The sequence below is a fragment of the Typopeltis vanoorti genome, chromosome 26 (genome assembly GCF_054136105.1).
Source record: "Typopeltis vanoorti isolate ZY-2024b chromosome 26, IOZ_Tvanoo_1.0, whole genome shotgun sequence".
Lineage (NCBI taxonomy): Eukaryota > Metazoa > Arthropoda > Arachnida > Uropygi > Thelyphonidae > Typopeltis > Typopeltis vanoorti.
Window position 1 is genome coordinate 19,157,413 of NC_143574.1, and position 23,609 is coordinate 19,181,021.

Sequence of the window (23,609 nt, forward strand, 5' to 3'; positions counted from 1 at the left end):
TTGAGAAAACAGTAAAGCTAATAATAATGGTAAGTACCTAGTGAATTTCTCTTTGGATATGAACTAGTCATTACCAATACCATGTTCCAACATAAAGATGTGCACAAGAGCATAGGAAGTGATCATCATCATTTAGTTTTGCACAGGGTAGAAATGAATTTCATATTGAAAAGAAAAATATGTACAAAAGTTTTTTACTAGGTAAAAATGAATAAAAATGAATCAAAAGTTGAGCAGCTTTCAGAGGTGAACTGAAGAGTGAAATATACAAATCGTATTCAAGAAAAAAAAGGAAAGAGTTTGAAAAAAAAAAAGTATCAAACCTTGGAGATTCAGTGACAGACTTTAAAGAAAACATTGACTGACTCAACCAGGGAAGCATGTGGTGAAGTTGTAATTGCAAGGATAGAAAAATCAGGACTCCAGGGTAGACTTGCAGAGTCAAAGAGCTGTCAAGGAAAAGAGAAAAGCATATCAAAAGATTCTAACAAGTAAATTTTACTGTAAAAGAAATAAGAGATGATAAAGCTGAACATGAAAACTGAAGATAAATATATTGTAGATGTCTTCGAGTAATTATTTTGAAATATTGTTGAATGAAGCAAGAAGCGGGAGAACACTGATTGAAAATATGCAAGAGGAATGAAGTTAATGAAATCATATCAATACTTGAAGTAGGGAAAAAATCCCATCAAAAACTTGAAGTGTGAAAAGGCAGCTGAATAGATGATATTCAACCAGAAATACTCAAATATGGATGCATAAAAGCTTTGCACTGGCTACAGTATATAATTCAGAAGACTAGAGAAGCTCTCTCTCATAGGACCTATTTATAACAGAAAGGAAATAAAACTGAATGAGGGAATTATAGAAATTTCCCTATTGAGTATTCTAGGTAATGTGTATGTAAGTACCTGAAAAAGACTAAGAAAAACTGTGGAAGAAACAAGTTGTTTCAGGACAAATAGGAATGGTTAGGATCATATTTTCAATTTAAGACAAATATTTGAGAAATCATGGAAATGCAACAATGATGTGTATCTAAATTTTATAAATTTTATTCATGTAGCAAGGAACCATGAGAAAAGCTGTTTCAAATGCTATAATTATATGGTGTAAATGGGACATTATATTGATGTCAGCAGTCAGAATTGAAGGAGGTATTGGAAAATGGTTTGATATTAAATCAGGTGAGACAAAATGCACATTATTTCCAATTTTATTCATTATCTATATGGATCACATTATGAAGGAAAGCGGCATCAAACCTGATATGAAAATTAGAGATATTAATCCCAGCTCTTTACTTTATGCAGATGATGTTACACTCCTAAATAAATCCAGTATAAGTCTGCAGGATTTCTTAGCTAAACTGAACAACTGCTGTAACAAATTTAGCATGAAAACTAGTTTAAAAAAAAACAGACTATGACAATAGGCAGGAAGAACATTGAAAACATCAGCTGTATCCAAAATGGAGAGCCTAAAGAACAAGTAAAACATTTCAACTATTTAGGAACAGTTTTAGCAAAGACAGCAAATGAGATATAAAAATTCACAACTGAACAAGCAAATCTGATATGTGGTATGGAAACAAATGAATAAATGTACAGTTGATCCTTGAACAACGCAGGGTTAGGACACCTATCCTCCGTGTTGTTCAAGGATCGGAAGCCTTACCGATAACATAAACAGTCAACTAACGCATATTTTGTATGCTATATGGATTATATAATATATTCTTATAATAAAGTAACCTAGAGAAAAGAAAATGTTATTAAAGAAAATCATAAGGAAGTGAAAATACATTTACAATACTGTACTGTAATTATTGATACTGTATGTTAACGTCATCTGTTTACAAGATGAATTGTATGCCTGTCAGTACATATATCAATATTGTCTTATATGATACAAAACACTGTACATGTTATACATATTACTAACAATAGACATCAAAAATGAAAAGATAATGTGAAAAATAAATTATTCCTATTTATTTACAGATATAACGATTCATGGTAGCCTAGTGCAATTGCTTTGCAGTAGCCTAGCCTATACACTAATGAATCATTATAAAATTTTTATTTTATAATAATTAATTTAAGTAATTAACAAATTTGTTTACATTTCTCTTGACTGCAAATGGTGCCATGTATGGTCTGTAAGTGCTTGTATGTGTAAGTTTTAATAAAGTTTAACTTTTTATAATAGATTTGTGTATATTTTATGGTAGTAAATGATAAAATAGACTAGTATCTACATATATTTTATGCATTCATGACATACCTAACTTTTTGTAGTTTTTTTCAATATTTCTAAGCTGCACAGTTCGTCTGTGAGTTTTTTTCAAATTGTTGCAAATCTTAAAAAATTTTTCTAACATATTTATTCAAAAAAAAAAAAACTACGTATAAATGGACCCACAGTTCAAACCCGCATTCTTCAAGGGTCAACTGTATGTGGAATAAAAGTTAAAACACTAAACTAACTGTATACAAGACAGTATTCAAACCAGATTTAACTCAGATCTGAAAGTTGGTGAAAGACTAGAGACCATAGATATGAGAGTTCTGAAAAAAATTTGGGGAATGAACAGATGGCATCAATGGCAGTATTATATTAAAAATGACGAATAATATTAGGAAGGACCTTGTTAGCATTCAGGATTGTATGAGAAGAAAAAATAATAGATCTGACAATATTGGAGTTTCATAGATAGCAGACTTATTTGGAGGAAAATTATCAATTGGAAGTTAATGTAAACTTTTACTTTTCCATGATACATACCAGGAATATGATTATGATAAGGATATTTTGAAAAGGGGTGTAATCTTTTGGAGATCTCAAAAGTGCACTTTTTTCAAAAAAAAATTTGTTTTTTCCCCTATGCATGACTGTTTATTTCCATATTAAAATTTATAATAAATTAGTAATAAAAGTTTATAATGCTGTAAAAGGTGACATGAAAACTGAAGATGTATGGAGTAATTACTTTGAAAAATTGCTAAATGAAACAAGCAGTGATGATAGCACAGTGGCAAAAAAAACACTCAATAGACAAGCAATCAGGAATACATATTCATACTTGAAGTAGAAAAAGCCATCAAAAGTCTGAAATGTAGAAAGGTAGCTGGAGTAGATGATATTTGACCAGAAATGCTCAAGTATGGAGGTATAACAGTCTTACAGTGGCTGCACTGCATAGTTCAGAAGGCTAGACAGAGGGACAAATTCCAGATGACTGGAATAGAGCTCTCATAGTATCCATATACAAATAGGGAAATAAAACTGAATGTGAAAATTACAGAGGTATTTCTCTATTGAGTGTTCCTGGTAAGATTTATGCAAATATACTTGAGAAACGGTTGAAAAGAATTGTAGAAGGGACGCTTGGTGAAGAACAAGCTGGATTCAGGGCAAATAGAGACTGTCAGGATCAGATTTTCACTTTATGACAAATAGTTGAGAAATCATGGGAATATAATAAAGATCTCTATTTAGGTTTCATATGACAATAAAATATTTCAAGGCATATGACAAGATGCCAAGAGAAAAGCTATTCAAAACACTACAGTTAGGGTGTCAATTTGGCATTTTGTACCAAACAATACTTAGTCTTCATTTCAGTTGTAAGTCAGCAGTTAGAATTGAAGGAAGTACAGGAAGATGGTTTAATGTTAAATCTGGTGTCAGACAAGGATGTACGTTATCCCCCTCTGTTATTCATTATCTGTATAGATCACATTATGAAGGAAAGTGGGATTAAACCTGATATCAAAATTGGAGATGCTAATGTCAGCTCTTTACTTTATGTGAATGATGTTATATTTCTAGTAAATCTGGTACAAGTCTGCAAGATTTCCTGGCTAAATTGAATAACCGTTATAATAGATATGGTATGAAGTTCAGCAATAACAAGACAAAGACAATGAAAATAGGCAGAAACATTGAAAATATCAATTGCATTGTGAATGGAGAACCTATAGAACAAGTAAAACATTTCAATTGCTTAGGCACAATTTTTAGTAAAGATGGTAAATTAAATATGAAAATAGACAACAGAATCAACAAACCTGGTATGGCTGGAAGTCAACTGAATACATTTATATGGAATAAGAGAGAAATTAGCCAAAACACTAAATTAGCTGTATACAAGACAGCGTTTAAACCAATTTTAACTCATGGATCTGAGAACTGGGTTAGAAGTAAAATACTTGATCAAAGACTAGACACCACAGATATTAGAATCCTGAGAAAGATTAGGGGCATGAACAGATGGCGTCAATGGCAATATCGTATTAAAAATGAGGATATTAGGAAAGAACTTGATATATTGTCAGCATCCAGGAATGCATTAGCAGAGCTAATCTCAGGTGGTATGGTCACTCAAACAGAATAGGAGAGGAAAGATTAGCAAAACAAGTGTTCTTTGCCAGGTTTGCAGGAAAAATACAAAGAGGAAGATCAAGCTATAGGTGGACTGATACAGTAAAAAGTGCCTTAGAAGACAGAAATATAAGATCTGATAATATTGGATTCTTGACAGGTAAAAGATAGATTTGGAAGAAAATTGTAGATAGGAAGTTAGTGATGCAAAATAGCAATAGCAAAAAGTGACAAGAGAACTTCACAGAGAAAGTGAAATGATTATATTAGTAAATTAGGAAAGAAATATAGAAAGAAACAGAAGAAATAATAGATACTGGAGAGATACATAACTAAGAATGGATTGATTATTATAAACTCATAATTTACTAATATAATCATCTCACTTTCTCTGTGAAGTTCTCTTGTCTCTTTTTGCTATTGCTATTTTTATCTTATGTTCTATTTCATCCTCCAGTATTCTTGAGGTAAGTCATTTAATACATGCTGTTTTTTTTTTTTTTAAAATTATACACTGCTTAAGTCAATGTACACTCTAATGAGCAAGGTGCATCACGCCATGTAATGTGTTTGTAATTGGTATAAATTGGAGGAATATGATGCTCTCAAATCAGTGCAACTGTGTCTGGGTGAAATGGCTGCAAGAAGGGGACTGAAGGAGTTTGAAAGAGGCATTGTGATAAGATGCCATGTTGCAGGTCAATCTGTTTGGCAAATTGTTGACAAATTGGGTTATTCCAGGTCAACAGTCATTGATACCATATTGAGATGGAAGAGCAGGGAATCAACTGCAAGTGCTGTAGTGGGATGTGGAAGCTTGGAAAGCTGTGTTATGAAGTGACAAATCACGCTATATCCTTTTCCAAGCAGATGGATGGGTGGAAGTGTGATGGATGCCTAGTGAATGTCTCACCAGAGTGCATAAATTATGAAATTCGGAAGTGTCAGTAATGCTATGGTCCTGTTTTTGCTGGTTTGGCCGTGGAACTATGTTTGTGGTGCCACAAACATTGGCCAGTCAAGTGTGGTGACATTCATGTCCACAAACCACACTGTTACATCAGCAGCAGCCTTATGACATGGATCATTGTCTTGCTCAAAGAGACAGTGGTCAGTTCTGTAGAAACACCACAAAGTAGGAAGAATTGCATGGTCCTGAATGTTCAGATACCTCTCAGAATCATTTATTGCTGTCATACACTTGTGGAAAATATGCTTCGTATGATTGCTGCAGTCATTGCAGCAAAAAGAGGTCCTACATCTTATTAAGATGGTGGCATGGCTGTTTGTTCCTCACACTATGGTGTTTGTTGACTTCTTTCCAAGCAGTGTATTCTCGATTTCATGATTCAATATTGAAGTCAACATTTTCATATCTATTTTTATTTTTTTCCCTAGAACTTTTTTTCTGCTACTCTATGCATAATTGGTGTCATTTGTTTCCATTCTTCTTTTACTTTTTTTCCATTATGTTTTATTTTAAGTATTTATTTATGTTTTCTTAATATACATTCTGTCTTCTATTTGTAATAATAGATTTATTTTATATACATGTTCATTATTATTTGCTGGTCTGATTAGCAAAGTGGGTTCTGTGGGTTTGAATCCCACTAAGGGCATAGATCTTTGTGATTATCTTTAGTTGAGAAATGAATTTCATCACCTAGTGTGAGTCCACTGCCCCATTAAAGAAAAAGAAATGCTTCATCCATTCATGGTACTAATGTGCTATAGGTTCACAACCTTTCGTGAGTGGGAGTCACATAAAAAAGAAAAAAAAAAAATTTGCTTTTCTTTATTCAATTTGGCAGCATTGTTAAAACTTTACTAAATGATGATCTGAATCAATATTGTAATTTCTGTAAACTCTTATATTATATATTAATTTTTCTAGTTTAGTACTAGTTTGAATAGTCAACACCGATATTTGATCTATCTCTAGCTGTCCAGATAAATTTATGGGCATCTTTATATCTAATAAAAACTATTTGTTATTTTTAAGTTGCTGTCTGTTAATCTTTTTCCATTTTCATTAAAACAATTTTCTTCACAATTTTCCATCATGGATGGCACTGATTCATTACCTGTTTTTGCACTTAAGTTGCCTCCTATTAAAATAACATCATTTGAATTTATTTTATCTAATGTATCCCTGTAAGAACTAATAAAATTATTTACTGTCTTCATCTTTTACTGGACATATGTTTTTATAATTGACAGATCATTTTTTTTTGCTGTTCTTGTTTCTAGTAATTTTTTACTCCTATAGTTATAACTTTGTATAGTTTCTTTCTAATCTTTTCTTTATCCATATAATTAATTCTGCTCTAGCTCTCTCTTCTCTCCCAGTGCCACAATATATTTGAAATATAATGTTCTGATTCTTTGGTTTCTCTTAATTTCTTTCTTTCTTTTTTTTTTTTTTTTGTTTCAGGTATCATTGCCAAATCAACTCTTGCCTTCTTTAGTTCTACATTTAATTCTTCTTTGTGTTATGTTCTGATCATTCCTAGTAGTAGTTATGATTTTTTTCATTTATCTGTTTTCAGTAGCCTGTTCAGTTCTGGGCCTTTATCCAAAAAGGGTACCTAATGAAATTTTTTTAGACTTTCAAGTAAGATGATTTTCCTCAAGTTGGTTAGCAGCCATAATGAGATAAGTCTAGTGGTGGTGGGTTGCCTCCTTAGCTTCCAGACCAGCACTTGAAATGTCATTTCCTCTTTTCAGATTTCATCTCTTTTATTTCTTGTTTAACTTTATGAACAGAGTATATCATGGTACTGCAAGGAAAGGTTTGGCCAATTACACTGGATGTTTGAAGTGTATAACTCAATGGATGCTATTCACTGTAAATATGACAAATTAGATGAATTTTGATGGAAGCACTCAAGACATAATTATAGTCGTTGCTGTCATCAACAATTTTCTGATATGTGTCCTCAAGGGATGTACAGACTACTATGAAGTATTACATGATTAAGTTTACATTATTATCAATTTCCTATAAACAATTTTCCTCCAAATTTGTCTACTTGTCAGCATTCCAATATTGTCATATCTAGCATTTTGTTCTTCTAAGGCACTTCTGACTGAATCAATCCACCTAGACCTTGGTCTTCCTCTCAATCTTTTTTCCTACCATCTTGGCATTAAACACCTGATTTGTAAGTCTTTCCTCTCCTATTCTATTTAAGTGACCATACCACCTTAGATTAGCCCTGCTCACACAATCTTGAATGCTAAGTTCCTTGCTAATATCTTCATTTTTAATATGATTCTGCCATTGATGCCATCTGTTCAGAACTCTTATATCTGTGATCTCTAGTCTTTGATCAAATAATTTATTTCTAACTTAGCTCTTAGATCCATAACTTAAAACTGGTTTGAACACTGTCTTGTATATTGCTAGTTTAGTGTTTTGGCTAATTTTTCTCATTCTGTATAAATTTATTCAGCTCACTTCCACTGTAACAGCTTTGCTTATTCTGTTGTCTACTTCCAAATTTAATTTGCCATATTCACTAAAAACTGTGCCTAAATAGCTAAAATGTTTTACTTGTTTTCTATATGTTTCTACCTATTTTTATAGTTTTGGCCCTTAGGCTCCAAAACAGAACTCCTTGACTATGTAATTCTTAATTCAACATATTATTAATGTACAGTAGGTTTATAGTCTTTCACGGGTGGAATTCATATTTAAATAATCAAAAAAAAAAAAAATGTAAATCAACTTATACAATAGTTCTGATCACAATAGAAATACAGACTGAAAAATAATCCTTACCTTAAAAGGCTGGCTATCATCTGTTTCCCTACTACTGAAGTCAAAAGTTAGATAGATGTCAACTCCACGTTGAGGTCGTAACAACAATGGAAAGGGCAAGTTGAAAGTTAAACCGCCATCAACCAAATACAGAGTTTTAGATTGGGTAGGAATAGCTTCAGTTAAGCCTTTAAATAACTGATCTAAGTGTATAATTGAAGTAGAATAATTAATTAACATCCAATATCCTTATTCTTTATAAGATTGATAATTCAGTTAATTTTAATAATTATACGTATTTAACATATTATTAAATTTAATATCTAATTTAAACATAAAGAAATACTTAAATATACAGGGTCATCTAAAAGATGAAAGTTAGTTATTGACCATTAATCTGTAAATTACATTATTGAAAATACAGATGAATTTACAGGTGTTAACAGAATTAACACATGTAAGGCCACAACATCTGGTTGATACATCATCACTCTCCCCAGTTTTGCATCATTTGCAAACATCTCTATATCACCAATTAAACCCATCCAAATATCATTAATATACAAATTAAATAACAATGCACACCTCCAGTGGCACACCACTAATGACTTTCCTCTTCCAGGATACTGCAACTTCAATAACACTTGCTAATACTGATCGGAGAGTCAGTTGCTATCCAACTCATGAATCTTTCATCCAATCCTATCTGCTTTAGTGTAGGTATCAACTTTTGATGTGACAATCTATCAAAAGTCTTTGCAAAATCTAAGTATACCACTGTATATTCATCTCCCTTGTCCAAAACATTCATCAACTTGTTATAGTACATAAGCAAGTTGGTAAACGTGACCTCTCTTTAACAAACCCACACTGACAAGCACAAAGAATTATCAACCTACTTTTGTATTCTATTTCTCGCTAACCTCTCCAATAACTTAACTACAACTCCAGATATGCAGATTGGCCTATAATTTGTGGCCTTAAGCCTTATCATAATATTTGTGAGGTGAAACAATTTTACCTTCCTTCCTTCCACTCCTTTGGGACTTATGCTGTTGCAAGACTCTTGTTAAACAGATAGGTCAAGGCTGATGCTAACTCCCTGAAACATTCCCTTAAGACATGGCAATATGTCATCAAGTCCTATTATCTTATTGACATCTAGCTTACTTAACTCCTCATATACCTCTTGTTCACTCACCATTCAGTCTTCTCTCATTCCTTTCTGTACACTAGAGCTTCTGATTTCACACTGAGGATGAAACACCCTGATGAACTTCTTACTGAATACCTTGACTATGTCTTCTGTAGCTGTTACCAATCTCTCACTTTCATCCTTTAACATCATCTTACTATAATCCTTCTTTTTTCTACTTACCACATATCAAAAATATTTCTGAGGATTTTTCTTGGCCTTGTTTGCTAATTTCTGCTCATACTTCACTTTTATTGTCCTTACCAACTGAGTCAACCTCCTGGCTTGCTCTTCATACTCTTAATGCTTAATCCCCTCATTCATCCATTTGACACCTACTTTATTCAACCTTTTGACCTTCAGAATACATTCATGCATCGAGGCTGTTAAATATTTCTTTGTCAGCTCTCAAGCAGCATTCCGCTTTCCTCTCAACTCCTCATTCTATGCTTTAGCTCCAAACTGTCTTCCCAGCCTGTCATAGTCACCAGACTTGTAATTCCATATACATCCTTTTGTCACAGAAGTCTTCATATAGCTAGCCACAAGCCAGAGGTGATCACTACATTATACTGCAGTGAACAAAAATCACATCCACATATGAAACACTATAGGGTTTCATTATTTATTTTATATACTGTAGAATGTAGTTAATTGGGGCAACTGTTTATTTGGGAACAATTTTAAAAAACAAAACCAAATTAAGAAAATAGTCAGAGTTCTTCTTTGCTTATTTGGGACAAGAGACTGGAGCAGTCAAGATTATCCCCCTGTATTAACTGCTTGTAAATGGTTAGTGGTTAAAGGATTATTGACACAAGGAGAGCAAAGGTCATACTGTGCCAAATTACAGCTTATTAAATGATTCATCGGCTTTGTTCCACATGTTTTAGGTGATGCATATAAATGACTCACCACTTCTCTCACCAACTCTAGTTATACAGCATGTTACCGTCTAAGGGAGAACAGTTTCTAACTGGCCTCTGTATTTGTCATCTATCATGTTGAGTCACTGCCTAATCAGAAAAATGTAAAAAATTTTCAGTGCTCTGTTTTTGGATAATTTTGTTTTAAATTTAAATTTTATAAAATTTTGGACTCTTACCAAGATACCATATAAAGATTTGTCACTAGCCAAAAAAATTGCCTTACTAGACAAAATTAAAGTCCATTCGCCCAATACCAGTCATTGTCTTCTGGCAGAGATAACTGAAGTACTGAAATCTGTAATTGCACATTTGATCAACAGCAAGATAAACTGTGAGAAGAATGATTATGCCATGGAAAACAGGGAACATTTCAAAAATGGAAGCAGGCAGTCTTCTGGCAGAGATAACTGAAGTACTGAAATCTGTGATTGCACATTTGATGCAACAGCAAGATAAACTGTGAGAAAAATGAATATGCCATGGAAAACGGAACATTTCAAAAATGGAAGCATGAAGGTAAAGATTCTGACATTGAGGATTCCCTCACTCAGTGGCTCTCCATTAAAAATGGACAAAAAATGTGTGTCAGTGGTCCAATGTTAAAAAAGAAGTCAGAGGAGCCAGCTAAGAAGCTGGGTTACGATTTTAAATAGGATTACATCGAAGGATTTTAAGGACAACAGGTCATTTTCTCTGTAAATACTGATGATGAGAGAAATTTACATATGTACATATTATTATAATCACTATTATAATTAATTTGAATAAATGATTTGTTGCTCAGTGAAATGTTAGTTTGTCTTTTTATATCTTTTTACCTATTAACATGAAGCTTTGCATAATTAGGGCAGCTGCTTCATTGGGCCAAAATGTTCTGGTCCTGACGTGTTGTCCCAGTTAACTAGAATCTACTGAATTACTTCTTCTTCTTGCTTTCACGAATCTAGGTCAGGTGGCCTGCTTTGTTTTCGGCCCAGGATTTCATTGGTCTGCCTCTGCTTCTTTGACTGTTTGGTTTATAACTGATCATTGCCTTTCTGGGTATTTTTTCATATATATTCCTTTTAAGTTTTTATTTTTTTTTTTAAAATCTTCATTTATATGAGGGTTATAAATAAAGTAGTAACAACATACGACCAAAATCTAAAATAGTTTATTTATCAATCTATATAATTATATCCTTCAATGTAATCTCTTGCCATGTTCTGTACCTGTTTCCAAATTTGTGGGAGCCACTGGATACCATTAGCCTGTTAATATCAGTGATAGTGTGACCTGCTGCTCGAAGAATCTCTTGCACATCACAAAACCACAGACCTCTGAGGGGTTCTTTCATTTTGGGGAAAAAGTCGAAGTCACAAGTTCTGATATCTGGTGAATATGGAAGATGTTCTAATCCTTCCCATTGTCACCTGTCCACATTTCTATCACCAATTGCAACACATGACATTGTGCATTGTTATCCATGGGGTGGAGAACTCATGAAAAAAAGTGGTTGCTTTCTTCTTTTTAAAATTCAGTTCTATTTTTTTTTTCTCCTGCTAAATGCAGGATAAAGAAATTAATTATTTCTTTATCCTGTCCCCATCTATATAATTATGGAAGATTTTATGTTTGGTTTTGCAGCATGTCACAGTATCAATTCTCACTACAGACAATAGTAACCACAGGAAAATAGTTTGATATAGTGGATGGTTTTCCACAGTGAATTTTCTCTAGAATAACATTATCCCTATAAGCTTTGGTTGGCATTATTTAGTAGTTTGACAATAATGGGTGTTAGACAGTAAAAGGAAATGGCTGTATATTCAGGAATGTAATTTCTTTTATTTCTTGAAAAAGCATTCAAGATGCAGGATTTTGTTTGTTGTTGGTGGGAGAAATATATTTACTTCAAAGGAGAAATATTTGCAGAAAGAGAGTAAAATTGGTGAACCCAAATGTTGGAATTGTTTAGAAAGTAAGTGCCAGAAGTTTGGGAAGAATAAGAACTGTGGCAGCAAAAGGTAAAGAAAACGAATGTGGGAATGTTGGAGAGATTGTTGCAGAAAGTAAGGTGAAGGAAGCAGATTAGGATGTGTAAGTGATAGTATGAAAGGAAAGGTAGAAGATAAGGAGAATGATGAGGCAATAATGAAAGAGATAGTGCACTTACATTGAGTCCTACACAGCACAAAATGGTTGGAGAAACACATAGTGACAGAATGGTTGGAGAAACACATAGTGAGTGGTATGACTAAGAAGAGAGTTGTGAGGGGATAAGAGGAGCACTTGAAGAGAGTGGGACAAAACTGTGTCCCCTCATAGAAAGATTAAGGATGTCAGTGATACTATATCTACCCATTGCATTCTAATGGATGCAGAAAAGATATGATTATACTGGCAGGTACAAATGATCTGGCAGGCAACAAGTGTGGTATGTGAGAAGATATGAAAGAGTTAGTTGCTGGCATAAAGAATGAGAGAGTAAAGACTGTGAATCTCCTGCCATTGTATGATAGAGGCATGTTGAAAAGAAGGACCATGTTTACAAACGAGTCAATGTGTAGGTTGTGCAGAAGGCATGGTGTAGAAATTCTGGATGTGTGGAATGAGTCTGATGGATGAAAGGACTTATATAAGGCTAATGTGTGCATTTGAATGGACCTGGAGTTGGGTGTCTTGAGAAAGTGTTGTTCAGTGAAAGTTTAGAAGAGTCAGGGAAACTAAAAGTTTATTTTAGTTTAAAGGGAAACTTTAAAAAACTTTTACTATTTTACTTACTTTATTTTTACTTTTTTAAAGGGAAACTTTAATTTCTCTTTAACTTAAACTAAAGTTAAAGGGAAACTAAAGGAGGGCGGACCCGGGTGAGTGTGCACAGTCAGCCTTGAGGTGAGTGAATGGAATAATGATCAAATGATGCTGAATGTAGCTCTTTGGGTTCTCAGATTGAGTAGGATAGACAACACAAGGCATGAGAAGATTGGGAGATGAAGGGAATACCGTATTTTATGTACAATAATCAAAAGTATCTGCAACAAAAGGAAGGAATTTTCAGCATTAACTAGATAAAATTTGGTCAAATGTTATAAGCATTAGTGAGACTTGATTAATGGAGGATGAGAGAGTCATAGGGATAGAATTCAATGGGTATAATATGTTCAGAGAGGCCAGAGGAAACAGGATAAGTTGACATGCTAATGAAAGCAGAAGAAAAAGAGAAGCCAAAAAGAGTAGTTCAGCAAGCAAGAGACCATCTAGTGTAAGAGAGAAGCCACAAAGGTGAAATATATGTAGTTGGTTGCAACTGTAGGCTAAGGAGGTGCAAAAAGAGTATGTAGATGGCATGTATCATCAAATTAGCCCAATAAGTTTAGGGCAGATAGTTATTTGGGACTTCGACCATGGAGCCAGAGACCACGAGGAGGAGGAACAGTAATAGGGAGAGAAGGAAATATCACTTACAGCTGTTAAAAGATAATCACTTAAAATGACATGTAATGGAGGGGACTTGAGGTGCAAGAGTGCTGGATCTGGTGACAGCATCACAGAATTTGGAAGAAACCAAGGTACCAACATTTGCTCTGAGTGAGGAAAGTGATCATCATGCAGTCTTGACCTGGAATGAAATTTTCAGTTAAGAAGGGATATACATGGAATTACAAAGCAGATGATTATGATAACATTAAAGAAGTGTCATAGTATAAAAATTTATGGGGAGATGGAGATGCCAGCAGTGCATAGGAGATAATCAAAGAGTGTTTGAAGAAAGCAGAATCAGACTGTATACCCAGAGTCTGGAGAATAAGTCAGATAGGAGTTAGATGGATGAATATCATTAAGTGGAAGCTACAGAAAAAAGAAAAGTTTTAGAGGCTATATAAAAAAAAGAGGGATGATTAGCAAGCTCATCAAGAAGGATGACCAGCATGGTAAGAAAGGCAAAAGCAGATTATGAGGAGGCTAGCTGAGCAGGCCAAAGGAAATTCCCATAAGTTCTTTTATATGGTGAGTAAATGGAAGAAAACCTATGGAAGGATAACTAATCAGTGCTGATAGTAGGAGGTAACAGAAGCGGATAAAGTATTTGAGTTACTGTGTGATCATTTTGCAAGGGTGTACCATCCAGGTGGATATATTCCAGTGTCTGATGAGACACTGACTGATGTGAGAACAGAATTTTGATGAACTATAAGTGCTTAGGATATTACAGACCTTTAATGCAAATACAGGCATGGATTTAGATGGCTTATCAGACCATCTATTACGAAAATGTATAAGGGATTGGCAGATCCTCTGATAAAGCTATTTTATTTAAGTCTCAGCTCTGTTCAGGTGCCAAGGGAGTGGAAACAGGTAAAATAGTTCTGTTGAATAAAGGAGACTTAAAGACAGAGATGACGAATTACAGACCAATCCACAGTACAAATGTACTATAGGTTTACTAATAACCTTTCATGAATAGGAACTACATAAAAAAAAATAAAATAAATAAAAATCTCAGGAGTAGTGGTTAAGGAATTGGTGAAGTTGTTAAAAGGCAGAATTCATGAATTGGTTGACAGGAAAATTATACTCTATAGCAGCAGCATGATTTTGTTAAGGTAGTCTTGGCTAAGTAATTTGCTCACTTTTTATAATAAAGTGACAACTGAATTGGATAAAGGAAATGGCTACATAGTTATACTAATTGATTTTGCAAATGGTTCTGACAGGACACCACATGGGACAAATTGGAACAAATTGGGGCTGAAGATAGAGCTGGTGATATGGATAAGACAGTGGCTGACAGACACCCAAAAGACTAGTTTATGGTGGAATAGAATCCAGGAGAAGATGGGTGCTGCAGGGCTTTGGCTGTTACTATTTAATTTGTACATCAGTGATTTAAGGAGAAATATTCAGAAATAGTCTATTTTTTTAATATTTTACATAGACGGCTGCCAGTTTGATGTGGCAATGTGTATGGTAATGTACTCTAGCAAGAAGAGATCAACAGCTGCTTACTACAATACTGCTTAATGAAAGTGCATTGCAGGAAATTGATTAGGCTAGCAGTTTGGGAGTGACTGTGGAACAGGGAGTGAAGTTTAGAGGCATATTGCAAGGATAGAGAAAACAGCTCATCAGGTTACTTGTATGTTTCTGAAGTACACATTGATAAGTAAGGAGAAGGAGATTATTATTCCTCTTTATAATTCATTAATAAGGCCACATTTGGATTACTGTGCAGAGATTTTGTTGCCTGAATTCCCTGGGGATTAGAAGATGGAGAGGACCAGAAACGAGTAAGATTGTGACTATGGAATGTTCCCTATGAGGAGATACTAAGATCTGTGGGTTATGAAAGCTAATTTGCAGGCAGCAAATAGAGGACATGAGAGAAAAATATAACTTACTAAAGGAGTTTTGTAGAATTTACACAGACAACTTTTATCAGTACATGGTAAGAATTGAGAGAACGGGAGGTCATTCCTGAAAATTATATTGTCAGCCATTATATGCTCAGTTGGTTTCGACAGAGTTCGTTGGTTGGAAAGATCTGAGTTTCAATCTCACCTGTGACTTGAGCAACCTTTATTAGGACTTTTAGTGAAAGATGACTTAGCCGGTAATCCCAAAAACTTGGATTTTTTGTCTCTCTAAACAGGCCTCGTGAACATATCTACAAACATATGATATTAACTACAAAATGGAAGAGATTAGAGCCTAACCATCTTATTTTTCTACTGCACATTATGGATCTCAGGTAGAGTTCCATAATCAGGACTCCAGAAATCCACTTGCCAGTAAACAGGGACAAGTGGCGAGTGAATTTTTGACCTCGTTCTAAATACATTCAAAAAAAAAAAAAAAATATATATATATATATATATGTTACTGGCAAAGTGTGAAAAGCAGGCATTCTATAGAATGCCTAGGCGTTTTTTGGCAAAGTATGAAATGTCCATTTTTTTAATATTTTACATACTTTCCCTAGGCATTGTATAGAATGACAAATACTATTTCGGATATACTTTCATTTTGAAGTTTTAAATTTTGCCGCCATGGGGAGATCAGGTTAGGATAGGTTTGCTTAGATTAGGTTAGGTTAGATGCTGGCAGTTGTCATGAGTGTGACAGACGATGGTTTTTACCGACTTGGAACTGCTGAAGGAATTTTAAACCAACTCTATGCCAGATCACAATTCACTTTATGTCTCAAGAACTTACTGAGAGTTGGAAACGTTCTGGAATGGCATTTTGAATTGAACTTAACTGCCTTTTTCATACAAAAGCACTTCAAATTTCGGCACTTGGTCTTGCAAGTACACCTCACGAACCCTTGGCTGCTACCCGTGGAAGCAGCTGACCAGAGAGCTATTTCGTGGTCAGGAACGTCTCCAACTCTCAGTAAGTCCTTGAGACATAAAGTGAATTGTGATCTGGCATAGAGTTGGTTTAAAATTCCTTCAGCAGTTCCAAGTCGGTAAAAACCATCGTCTGTCACACTCATAACAACCACCATCACTTCACCTAACCTAACCTCCCCATGGCGGCAAAATTTAAAACTTCAAAACCTAACCTAATCAGTTCCAAGTTGGTAAAAACCATCGTCTGTCACACTCATAACAACTGCCACCACGTAACCTAACCTAACCTTCCCATGGTGGCAAAATTTAAAACTTCAAAATGAAAATATATCCGAAATAGTATTTGTCATTCTATATAATGCCCAGGTATTCTATACAGTGCCTAGGGAAAGTATTTAAAATATTTAAAAAAAAAACAGACATTTCATACTTTGCCAAAAAACGCCTAGGCATTCTATAGAATGCCTGCTTTTCACACTTTGCTGGTAACATATATATGTATAAGCAAACAAGAATCACAGTAACAAAAGATATGACTTTTCACAAATGGACAACAAATTTACGATGGACATTGAAGCAGAGTTCAAGAAACAAAAAAGCACACCTCAGGAACAAAGCATTGAATCACATTGGACACACCTAAAACAAACCATTGCAAAATCTGCAGCCAAACACATCCCAATAAAAAAGAAGAATGGCAGGCCATGAATTACAAAAGAAACCCTAGAACTAATTGAAAAAAGGAAACAAATTAAAACAACAGATTGGCAAAACCCAAATTACCTGAAACTGAATAAAGCTATTAAGAAATCTTGTCAAAAAGATAAAAATAGCTATATCCAATACATCTGTAAAGAAATAGAAAGACACTCCAACTCTAATGAAACAATAGATTTATTCAAAAAGGTTAAGGATATAACTAAAAAATTCAAACCAAAACTTAATATAATTACAGAGGAGAACGGCAAGATCTTAAATGACACTAATGACATAGCCAGAAGAAGGAAAGAATATTGCTGCGGAGCTTTACAAGGATCCAGCTATTCAACAAGAAGACGAAGGCACTATGGAAAACACAGAAACGGAACCAGAGATCTTAAAAAGTGAAGTAGAACAAGCAATCAAAAAATTAAGGAATAACAAAGCCCCAGGTTATGATTCAATACCGGCTGAAATGCTGAAAAACCTTGGAGAGAATGCAGTAACTGGATACATGATTTATGCAACAAAATCTGGAAGACTAGAAGATGGCCAAATGACTGGACTAGTTCCATCATTATCTCAATCTACAAGAAAGGCAATCACAACAAATGTGAAAACTACCGCACCATTACCCTTATCTCACACACCAGCAAGATTTTACTACACATTATTAAGGAAAGATTACAAAGTTTTATAGATCATCAGATCTCAGAAGAACAAGCAGAATTCAGAAAAGGTCGAGGAACTAGAGATCATATATCTAACATCAGACAAATAATCGAAAAAGCAAGGGAATTCAACTTAAGCCTTTATCTATTCTTTATAGATTACTCCAAGGCCTTTGACTGTATGAGATGGGATATTTTATGGGACATCATACAAAAATCAGGAATACCAAACCATCTAGTAACCCTCATAAAGAACTTATATCAACAAAATCAAGCAACAGTAAGAATTGAAAACTCAGTGTTCCCTGCATTCCAATTTGAAAAGGGTTCAAGACAAGGATGCATACTCTCATCACTACTATTCAACCTTTACAGCTAAACTATAATGAAAAGATCTCTAGAAAAGTGGAATGGAGGCATTAAATTAGGTGGCCGAACAATCACTAACCTACAATACGCAGATGACACAGTGATAATAGCAGCAAATGAACAGGAATTAAAATCCATCCTAAATCAATTAGAATGGGAAAGCTTAAGCCATGGTTTACAAATAAATCAAGACAAAACCAAAATAATGATTTTTAAACAATACAGAAGAGATAGATGTAGAAGGAATTGAAATTGTCGACAATTTCAATTACCTTGGAGTGATAACAAAAAAAAGATGGATGTAAAATAGAGATAAGAAGAAGAACAGCACTAGCTAAGAAAGCAATGACTGATTTAACTAAGATCTGGAAAGACATGCACATCTCCAAAAAGACCAAAATTAAGATTGTAGAAACCTTAGTTTATTCGATCTTTCTCTATGCTTCTGAATCTTGGACAATGACAGAAGAAGAATTGAGGTATCTGAGCTCTGGTGCTGGAGAGGATTGTTAAGAGTTGTTAAGATTGTTGGAACAGAAAAACAAACAAACAAAAGTATCCTACAAAAACCGAATATCTGCACAAGACAGATAAACATAATTGACAAGAGAATAGTGCAATATTTTGGACACATATGTAGAAGGGAAGGCAACTTCCTGGAAAAAATACATATAGGGTAAATCGTTTGGGAAAAGAAAAAGAGGAAAACACCCCTATAGTGGATTGATCAAATATCAATAATCACTGGACTTAAACTAGAACAAGCAATAAGAGAAGCACAGGAAGGAAAGAGATGGCAAAGCATCATCAGGAAGGTTACGAGTCCTCAGACACGAAGAGATCCGATATATATATATATATATATATATATATATATATATATGTATGAAAGAATGATCATTAACTCGGTTAACATACATATTTTTATAAAGAATTGAATGACTAGAACCGAGATTTAAGTAAAAAGGTTTTAATATAAAAACACGACTAGTTTCGGCTTGTAATAGCCTTCATCGGGTGACATTATAAAAGAAAGAAAAAAGAAAAAACACTGAAGCTTAAATAAACTATGAACATCATAGAGAGTCTCTATAATAACTGACAATAAATCATTGTGGTTGTATTTAAAGCTGTTCTTTCGTTAGTTGTATTGTTGGGAAAGTGCGTGCTAGTAGCATCTCGTGAACGTCAGTACATGATTACAGCTGAATGACAATCAAGAGACAGCGAGCCAGTGCATTATCAAGTCATATCCTTTTCTTGGCTAATCCTAATGATAAAAACCAAAGTCACAAAGTCTGCTGGGAAAAATCTACTAACAATTTCCGTTGCAATGATGAACTAGAGAGAAAAATCGTGGAATCTAGAGAAATCATCTTCAATCCTGTTCATCTAAATAATAACTTGAGCTACAACCTCCCAGATTGTCATTCAGCTGTAATCGTATACTGGCATTTATGAGATGCTACAGCACGCACTTTCCCAATAATACAATTAACGAAAAAACAGCTTTAAATACAACGATTTAGTGTCAATTATGTATAGAGATTCTCTATGATGTTTATAGTTTATTTAAGCTTCAGTGTTTTAGTGTTCATTCTTTCTTTTGTAATGTCACCTGATGAAGGCTGTTACAAGCCGAAACTAGCCGTGTTTTTATATTAAAACCTTTTTACTTAAATCTCGGTTCTAGTCATTCAATTCTTTATAAATATATATATATATTTTTTTTTACATAATTTGCAATTTTTTCCCCCCTTAAAACATCTCATTCAGTGTCAATTGTGATATGATCACAGGAAGTTGGAAATAAAATTTCTGGATCTGAAATCCTTAATTCAAACAATACAGCACTCTTTTAAAGAATCTCCATAACAGTTGCAATTTTAGTAACTGGTTTTCTAAATAACTCATAACATAAACTTTTATAAATTCTAAAAAATTCTATAAAAGTTCGTAGCATAAACAGTTCTTCTTTATTTTCTTCCCTCTTTTTATCCTCTTTAAGGTTTAGTACTTATTTTTCTTTCTAGATGAAAGACTGTTTATTTTTTCATAGTAATTAAACACCCAACCTGCCATCACTTACCCATCCCCATATCCATAACAGTTGTTCTGTCATCATTGTTATAACATAACAATTGATAACTTTTAAATTTTAGGGTGGCGCTAGTGTCCTTGGTAAATGTGGCGGTCGAGTTTAGCTAGTCTAGAAAACGTGTTTTTAAAGTTAAATATAGTGTGGCTTTTTGTCACAAATTATGCTGCAATTGTGCATCGGTTAGAAACAAGTGTCCTTCAGTGGTATTATTGTTTAGAACTGTGTTGTATATATTGTGTTTTCACTGCCGTTTGTTTCACTATAACAACGTGTAAAGATGGCGTCCAACAAGAAACGTACGTCAGCGGCGCGCAGGACTTCTACTACTACACGAAAGGCTGGCTCAGCGTTAGATTTTTCGCAATGGATGCGTTGCGGAAACTGCTACATGTATGCACCGAAAAATGTGAAGGATCTGTGGTCGGTCTGGCAAAATGAGAAGAAAGAAAATGTCGACGTATGTGAGAAGTGTCGGGATAGGCTGGAGCGTTTAGGAATGGAAGCTGACATCGGGACCGTAGCGGAAGAACTTCGGCGGGAGTTTATGAAAATGAAAAATGACCTTCATCTTCTTCATGAGGAAGTGGAAGTGATCAGTAAGGAGATACTGGAAGTTAAAGCTGAGTTTAATGTGTTAAACAGAGAAATTAGGACTATAGAGATTACTTTAGCTGAAGTAACTAGAACAGGATTACATATGGGTGAGTCTTTGGTGAATGATTCAGTAATAAATAGTATGGGAGTGATTGGGAGTCAACATAATAAAACCACAAGTGGCCTAGAAGAAATGAGATGTAGTGAGAGTGGGGGGTAAGTAATAGAGAGTTGAGTAATGAAGCTGGGAGAGTCATGCTGAATAGTGTAGAGAATGAGTCCATGAGTGTGGACTTGAATGAAGTTAAGAGTGGTAAAATATATGGTGATTCTATGATTAAGGGTATGGAGAGTGGTATGCATGAGGAGTGCTTGGCTGATGGGACAATAGAAAGAGTGGCTTTAGCAATAAAGAGAGGGCATGAAACAGACAAGATGATAGTTATGGTGGGTACGAATGACCTGAGAGGTAGTATAAATCGGGTAGGAAAAGATTTAAGAACATTATTAGATATTGTGAAGAGGAAAAGTGTCAATGGGAGAATAGTGTGCGTGCTGCCTCGTGTTGACAATTATGAGTTAAGTAGACGAGCAATGATAATGAATGATATGATTGCAAGAATGTGCAGAAAAAGAGGTCTGGAGTTTGTTGATGTTTGGAGTGTGTTTGAAGGAAAAAGGCAGTTGTATGCTAGAGATGGACTGCATCTTAACATGGAAGGACATAAGCGATTGAAGAAGTTATTGTTTTCTGAACAGGTTGAAGTTATTGGGCAGGGAAACTAATATTGAAAAGGTTGAGTGTAAGAGAGAGAAAATTTAGCACTGATCGTGTATTTATTGATCCTTATAGGCAGAATAAATTGCAGAAGAGAGGAGATAAAAATCGGCATAGGACTACGGTAGTTAGTGACTTATATATCAGTTCTAAAGCCGGTACAAGATCTAGAGGGAATCTGCAATTTTTGTATACCAATGCTAGAAGCATTCGAAATAAGAGAGAAGAATTTTTGGCATTAGTCAGTGAAATCTCACCAAAAGTTGTAGGCATTAGTGAAACTTGGCTGTCAGCAGAAGATGTGGTCACTGGAATTGAATGTGATGGGTACAGTATTTTCAGGGAGGATAGAGAAGATAGAACAGGAGGAGGAGTACTGTTGATGATAGCTGATGTGTTGCAGCCAAAGAAAGTAGTATATCATGATGATAGACATGTGAATGAGAGTTCATTTGAGGCAGTCTGGTGCGAAATAGTGACCAACGCAACCAAATATACAGTTGGATGCTGCTATAGGCCAGGGAGTACGGGGGAAGATATTGAATTCATGCATCAGCAACTTAGTGCAATGAGTGAAGGCTTAGTGATTATTATGGGGGATTTTAATTATGGTGATATCAATTGGAAGGAGGAAATATCACGTAGCAAAAAGGAAATGGAGTTCATACATCTTCTACGAGATAATTACTTGAAACAGCACGTAACTGAAGGGACACGTGGTGTGAGAGTGTTGGACCTGGTTATTGGTTCAGAGGTTATATGCATAAGTAAGGTGTCCTCGTTACCTCCAGTTGGTGAAAGCGATCATGTGGTATTGACTTGGGAGGTTGCAAAATCTGTGGATTTTTCTATTAAGAAGGGGTATGTACGGAACTACAGGTTAGGCAATTATAACAAGCTTCGGAGTGAGCTTGCAGCCATCCCATGGCAAAACATATTGCAAGGGAAAGATGTTAGCAGTGCTTGGGATAAAATCAGCGGGTATCTGAGGAAAGCAATATCAGATTGTGTCCCTATGGTCAGGAGGTCAAACAAGGCAGGCATTAGATGGATGAGCAGTAGTATCAAGCTTGAACTGCAAAAAAAGAAAATGTTATGGAGAATTTACAAGGAGAAGGGCGATCAGGACACCCATGAGCAGTACAAGGCTCAAGCTAGGAAGGTTACCAGCATAGTAAGAAAAGCTAAATCAGATTATGAGAAGACCTTAGCCAAAGAGATCAAGGGTAATCCCAAAGAGTTCTTCCGCTATGTGGCAAGTAAGAGGAAGAATGACTTCGGAAGGATAACCTTAGTGGGTGCTGATGGTATTGAGGTGACAAAATCAGATGTAATAGTCGAGTTACTGAGTGATCACTTCTCAAAAGTCTATCACCCAAGTGAGGATATCTCTATACCTATAGCAATACCTAATGTGAGAATTGAAGCTAAAGAATCAGAGGTATTAAATATATTGCAAAACTTAAATGCAAACACTGCGGTAGGCTTAGATGGAATATCAGCTCGGGTGTTGCGTGAATGTGCAAATGAATTGTCAACCCCTCTTACCTGGATATTTAATTTAAGTTTGAACTCTGGTATGGTCCCTAGGGAGTGGAAGTTAGGCAAAGTGGTTCCTTTGCATAAGGGTGGCTCTAAAACTGCGGTATTGAATTACAGACCAATCACCATCTCAGGAGTAGTGGTAAAAGTATTGGAAAAGTTGGTTAAAGACAAAATTCAAGAATGGGTGGATCAGGATATGATACTCTATAGAGGCCAACATGGTTTTGTTAAAGGTAGATCC

The 23,609-nt window shown here is 34.8% G+C and overlaps 1 protein-coding gene across 3 annotated transcripts in view; it reads right to left on the bottom strand.

Annotated features, from left to right (window-relative positions):
• LOC150092382 (cytosolic phospholipase A2-like) overlaps nt 1-23,609 on the bottom strand; it is a 341,574-nt gene that overhangs the window by 55,570 nt on the left and 262,395 nt on the right. For all 3 annotated transcript variants that reach the window (XM_090415055.1, XM_090415056.1, XM_090415054.1), the window contains exon 16: nt 8,174-8,355. In XM_090415055.1, coding sequence (XP_090271181.1) covers nt 8,174-8,355 — 182 coding nt within the window. The remainder of the gene's footprint in view (nt 1-8,173; nt 8,356-23,609) is intronic.